Source organism: Limanda limanda, chromosome 18 (genome assembly GCF_963576545.1).
Source record: "Limanda limanda chromosome 18, fLimLim1.1, whole genome shotgun sequence".
In the NCBI taxonomy this organism is placed as follows: Eukaryota; Metazoa; Chordata; class Actinopteri; order Pleuronectiformes; family Pleuronectidae; genus Limanda; species Limanda limanda.
The window spans coordinates 4,685,696-4,692,177 of record NC_083653.1 but is presented as its reverse complement, the minus strand read 5'-3'; the positions used below and the strand labels follow the sequence as shown (position 1 = coordinate 4,692,177).

The window sequence follows — 6,482 nt, the reverse complement described above, 5'->3', positions numbered from 1 at the left end:
CCATTTAATTTAGTCTTTATTGCAATAGACTGAGACTGGGGTGGTGAGTGGTGCACAGACAGTAGAGGGCGCTCTACACTGCTGCAACGCATGTGGTGGATTTAAGGGAAGTCTTGTTTAAAAAAAAGTGCTTTTAACAACCATTAGTGCAGAAACAGATGAATTAAAAAATTAAAAGAGAATACTTCCAGGAAAGAGGATTAAATAAATCGTGTCACAAAATGGATTAAGTCAAACCTTGCAGTTTTTAAAACATCATTATGATAAAATAAAAGCAAATAGATTAAAGTCAGGAAACAACTAAATGTTCCATGTTCACTGTTAATGAACATAAAGCATAATCACATGTCAGGAGTGGTTTTAAAAGTTTAGTTTTATAGATAATAAAACACACAAAAGAAGAGATCCTCCATCTTTTGTCTTTGTGCTGAATACAAAGTGGAATTTAAATCCAACAGAATCAGAATCAGAATTATTTTATTGGCCAGGTATGTTTGCACATACAGGAAATTGCCTTGGTGTCATTGGTGCACTGAACATAAAACAACAATATAAAAAAACAACAATATATAAGAAATAGAATAAAATAAAATAGAATAAAGTATATACATTAACACAGGTTCTGGTTTATAAAGATGATCATATCTGTGGGTGCAATTTTTAATTAAAAGATGCTTTGTGTGCACTGTTCAAATGAAGCTCCATGGTACAGAGGCAGCATAATTCAAGTTTTTGGGAAGAGGAGGAGGAAGAGGAGGGTGGAGGAGGAGGAGGGTGAGGAAAATGGATTAAGTCAAATTTAGCAGTTTTTAAAACATCATTATGATAAAATAAAAGCAAATAGATTAATGTCAGGAAACAACTAAATGTTCCATGTTCACTGTTAATGGATATAAAGCATAATCACATGTCAGGAGTGATTTTAAAAGTTTAGATTTATAGATAATAAACACACAAAAGAAAAGAATCCTCCATCTTTTGTCTTTGTGCTGAAGTGGAATTTAAACCCAACACAGGTTCTGGTTTATAAAAGAAGGAGATGATCATATCTGTTGGTGCAATTTTTAATTAAAAGATGCTTTGTCTGCACTGTTCAAATGAAGCTCCATGGTACAGAGGCAGCATAATTCAAGTTTTTGGGAAGAGGAGGAGGAAGAGGAGGGTGAGGAGGAGGAGGGTGAGGAGGGAGGGGTGGGGGGGGTTATTATACTATTGTCCGCCCCTTAATCCGGTTGGCTCAGAGACTGCCCGCAGGCCAATTTGTAAGTGGTTTGCGTGGCTGCCAATCAAAGCAGACATCCTCTCCTCCTCAGGCTGTGGCTACGAAACATCTCAGTTGCTGTGTGGAGAGATTTGACGGAGGGATCCTCTGTGCATGGACCCGTCACACTGCGCTGCAATCCACCTCACACACACACACACACACAGACACACACAGAGACAGACAGACACACACACACACACACGCAGAATGGCTCGGTGAAATCCGGGACGCACACGGCGGAGGGAGGAAAGAAAAACGTGCATGTGAAGAATCGTGCGTTGTTGCATGTCAGGAGAAGGAGGAACTCGTCTGGTTCTCCACCTCCACCGCTTCTTCTTCTTCTTCTCCCCCCACCACCACCACCCCTCCATGTCACTGTGATTCAGCGGAGGCATGTGGAACCACGGCCCCGGGAGCAGGAGCCTCTTCCCGGCCACACTGTGCCTGCTGCTGACGCTATGGACGGAGGTGAGAGCTGCTTCTTCTTCTTCTCTTGTTTTATTGCTTAGCATCGTGAAGGATGCGTGATTCCTGCCGTGCGCGTTACACACACACACACACACACACACACACACATAAAAAAAAAAAAAAGCCAACCAAATATATTTGAAAAATTTATAAAAAAAAAAAAATCAATTAAACGTGTTTTTCAATGTCAAAAGTTGGGTGGGCGTGGGCCCGTCACATGGGGGGGGGGGATTCATCGATAATTGCATCGGTGTGCAGCGCGTGATCGAGTCCCGGTGACAGGGCTGGAGTGGGGGAGTGGGGGAGTGGGGGGGGTGGGGGGGTCCTCTCTCTCTCCATGTTGGGTTCTAAACCCCCCCCCAAAGATGATGATGATGATGATGTGCGTAGACTAGAACAAGTTGTGGTTTTTCAATCTGCTGGAGAGAAGAAGAAGAAGAAGAAGACAACACCCCCCCCACCCCCCATGCTGCAAAGTGTCCCCTGTCACGTGCTCCATTCATGATGCAGCACATTATTTGGGGGGCTCATTTTTCTGAACATGCGCCAAATCTTGGGGGTTCTCAATCAATCAATCAGATTTTATTTGTAGGAAAAACTACTAAAAACCCTGTTAACAGGTAAAAATACGTAGAAACCTCAGAGAGAGAGAGAGAGAGAGAGAGAGACACATGTGAGGGTCCCTCTCCCAGGACGGACACAAGTGTAGGGAAACATCATCGGGATTCTGACGCCACTTTGTCGGGTTCCAGCTAGCCCTAACACCCCCCACCACCACCACCACCACCTGATTCCCACTGTTCCCATCATGTCTCCCCCCCCCCCCCTCTGCAGGTGTCCCAGTCCACCGGGTCCTTCGAGCTGCAGCTGGTCTCCGTGCAGAACGTGAACGGCGAGCTGGCGGACGGTGAGTGCTGCGACGGGCCCCGGGGGTCTCAGGACCTCCGCTGCACCCGGGACGAGTGCGACACCTACCTGCGGGTGTGCCTGAAGGAGTACCAGGTGGAGGTGTCCACCGCGGGAGCCTGCACCTTCGGATCTGGAGCTACGGGAGTTCTCGGTGGAAATATGTTTTCTTTTAAGAGCGGACGGAGCAACGCGAACAGAGCAGCAGACGAGCCCGGCAGGATCGTGATCCCCTTCCAGTTCGCCTGGCCGGTGAGTGGACATATCCTCTGATCTGGGACCCTTGTCCTGTTAGGAGGAGCTGATGGGGGGTTGGAGGGGTCAGTCATTGGTGCATGTGTTCAGAAATGAGAAGGAAAGTGCCTTACAACATCTAATACATCACATTCTGCTTCCTTTCACTGAAGTACACTCAAAATAAGTTCCTCAACGTTACATCCCTTAATGCAACAAGGTTTGATTGATAAATCACCAGGAAGCTCACGTCCAGAACCTCAAAGTACAAGATAGTGTCAACAAACGTGTGGTTTTGTCTCATTGATTGTCCCAAACTCCTGAAATATACAATTTACTTACTTGAAATGATCAGAAGTTGCACATTTTTACATTCGAGAACCTGTAAACATCAAATTCAGTCATATTTCCTTGGTGCATGTGTTCAGAAACAACATCTTATGAATCACATTCTGCTTCCTGTCACTGAAGTACACTCCCTATGGAGAAAAGTTCATATACTCGAAATAAGTTCAAATCCCTTAATGCAACAAGGTTTGATTGATAAATCACCAGGAAGCTCACGTCCAGAACCTCAAAGTACAAGATAGTGTCAACAAACGTGTGGTTTTGTCTCATTGATTGTCCCAAAACCACCTGAAATATTCAATTTAATTACTTTAAATGATCTAAAGTTGCACATTTTCACATTTGAGAACCTGGAAACATCAAATTCAGTCACATTTCATCTTGAAAAATGACTTAGTCGATAAATTGATGAGCAAAATATAGCAGATAAATCTTCTTTTGAGTCAATAATCAATGATCGGACTGATTGTTGTGTCTACAGAAAGATCCTGTTTGTAAAGTTGTAGTTTTACATATAACCAAACCAACTTTGGGGCCAAATTTACCTGTGGGGTCCCTGTGTGAGGATGGACCCTCATTAAATGAAGGGAGGAGGGGGGGGTGGTCTTGTCTTGGCAGGGTCCCGTCCTTTATGAGAATTGACACACATCACAGCTAAATGATTGCGTGCTCCACCGGGATCCGGTTGCAGCTCCAGTGCTTCACCGTGTCATCTGGGTCGCCTTGATATACGAGCGCTGGCTTTGTTCCAATCCTCCAGCTTGCACCTGCCAGGGCCGTGATGGGGTCGTTAGACACGGGGAAATGCTTTTGATATGTGGACCCTCCGGGGGGGGGGGGGGGCAGGGGGGACTACGCTTACTCCTCTTGTGGATAAAACCGTTATGGCAAAGCTCTAACTCATCAGGGTAACTTCATCTCCACAGAATCCATCAAGTGAAATTGGGTTTGTTCAGACTTCAGCTGCTAGGACGGGACCAAGGTGATGGTTACTGTTGGTTACTGTTTGGTTACTGTTGGTTACAGTCGGTTACTGCTGGTTACTGTCGGTTACTGTCAGTTACTGTTGGTTACTGCAAGTTACAGTCGGTTACTGTTGGTTACTGCTGGTTACTGCTGGTTACTGTTGGTTACTGTTGGTTACAGTCGGTTACTGTCGGTTACTGTCGGTTACTTCTGGTAACTGCTGGTTACTGTTGGTTACTGTTGGTTACTGTTGGTTACAGTCGGTTACAGTCGGTTACAGTCGGTTACAGTCGGTTACTGTTGGTTACTGTTGGTTACTGTTGGTTACTGCTGGTTACTGTTGGTTACTGCGAGTTACAGTCGGTTACTGTTGGTTACTGTTGGTTACTGCTGATACTGCTGATACTGCTGGTTACTGTCGGTTACTGTCGGTTACTGTCGGTTACTGTCGGTTACTGCTGGTTACTGTCGGTTACTGTTGGTTACTGTTGGTTACTGCTGGTTACTGCTAGTTACTGTCGGTTACTGTCGGTTACTGTTGGTTACTGCTGGTTACTGCTAGTTACTGTCGGTTACTGCTGGTTACTGTTGGTTACTGCTGGTTACTGCTGATACTGCTGATACTGCTGGTTACTGTCGGTTACTGTCGGTTACTGCTGGTTACTGTTGGTTACAGTCGGTTACTGTGGTTACTGCTGGTTACTGTCGGTTACTGTTGGACGATTCTGGGCAAATTGCAGAAGAAGCTAAAGTAAGATTCGACCTAATGTGGAAGTGCGTGGTTTGGTTTTCTCCAGAATGGGAACTGGGCTGAAAAGGGGGGGGGGGGGGGGCACACCTCCATTGTGGCCCTGTGTGACGTAGGAACATGTGCTGTGTCCGCGGGCCCGGCCTGGACGGATGCTCCAATTAACTCCCTAATATAATCATGATTGAGTGACATTATTGTGCGAGCATGAAAAAGACGTGTTCAGCCGAAGTGTTCGATGCCCCGGGGGCAGCGGATCTGTGTGTGTGTGTGTGTGTGTGTGTGTGTGTGTGTGTGTGTGTGTGTGTGTGTGTGTGTGTGTGTGTGTGTGTGTGTGTGTGTGTGTGTGTGTGTGTGTGTGTGTGTGTGTGCGTGTGCGTGTGCGTGTGCGTGTGTGTGCGTGTACTGCTGACTGGTTTTAACACCCCCTTCCACCCCACTGCTTCCACCCCTGCTGTGGGTGCCAGGAGGCCCCTGGTGGCCCCTGGCAATTAATCTTGTTTTACAGCAGATGAGTGATAGCTGACGGATTAGGCGTGTGAATCAGGTGTGCAGGCAGGGACCAAGAACAACGCTGGAGTATTGTGCCGAACACACTCGGAGCTGTTTGTTGGCTTTAGCCTTTGTTCCTCCTGGATTTGAATGAACTTACTGTAAATAGCTTCGGGTCTGTGTCATTGTTGAAATCGCATTCAGACTTTTAGCTGCAGTGGAAGTGGAGTTATAATAAAATGAAGGAAGTTCTCTTTAGTTTGAACAATGGGCTGTAGAAGCAGAATCTGTGCCTTTCATTTCCAAATGTAGTCGCAAGAGAAGTGCCTCCATGATCGGCTTTTGGGAAATGACTTGGAAATGTAAAAGATAAAAGTCTAATTCTGTTGAAATGTGATGAAGCTAATAATCGGCAGCTCACTGTGAGATCTTTCAAAAAACAAGGACGCACCTTTTTGTCCCGTTTTTGTGTTGAAGGCATCAAATGTGTGATTCAGCCTCCGTCTTTGTGCGTTTAGTGGTTCCAGGGTTCCCTGCAGCTGAGAGTCGCTTCAGTGAATTAACAACCGGCTTTTCCTCAGGTTTTTAAGCTTCAGGGCAAAAAGGCAAAGGTGCGATTTCACACAGTAAAGCCCATGTATTTAATGAGGGACGCTATTGTTGAGACCATCAGGTGGTGGGGTGGGGGGTGGGGCTTTTACCACCTGAGCAAACCCAATTTTCTGTAGCCGACCCTTGGTAGTTTGTTTTTTTTAAAAGCTACGTGCATATAAAAGCACTCCCCATTAGGGATGTCACGAGAACCGATACCTACGGTACTTTTCGATACTAACATAACAAAACGATGCCGATGCCCAAGTTTCAGAAGCACCGTAGGCACCGTCAGCTTCGATGCCAGCAGCTGTTAGCAACTTAGCATTAGCATCGGTGCTGCGCAAGTCGACGTTTACATTCTGAAAACCAAGACGGCAACTGCGGCTGCAGCGTTCGCCCCACCTCGACTTGTTTATTAAAAAGGCACAAAGAGTCGTGTATGGAAGTATTTTGCGTTTGACG

At 45.9% G+C, this 6,482-nt stretch overlaps 1 protein-coding gene across 1 annotated transcript in view; it reads left to right on the top strand.

Moving 5' to 3' along the window:
• Positions 1-1,632: 1,632 nt before the first annotated feature.
• jag2b (jagged canonical Notch ligand 2b) overlaps positions 1,633-6,482 on the top strand; it is a 46,938-nt gene continuing 42,088 nt past the window's right edge. The window contains exons 1-2 of the mRNA XM_061092080.1: positions 1,633-1,732; positions 2,567-2,890. Coding sequence (XP_060948063.1) covers positions 1,658-1,732; positions 2,567-2,890 — 399 coding nt within the window. The 5' untranslated portion in view covers positions 1,633-1,657. The remainder of the gene's footprint in view (positions 1,733-2,566; positions 2,891-6,482) is intronic.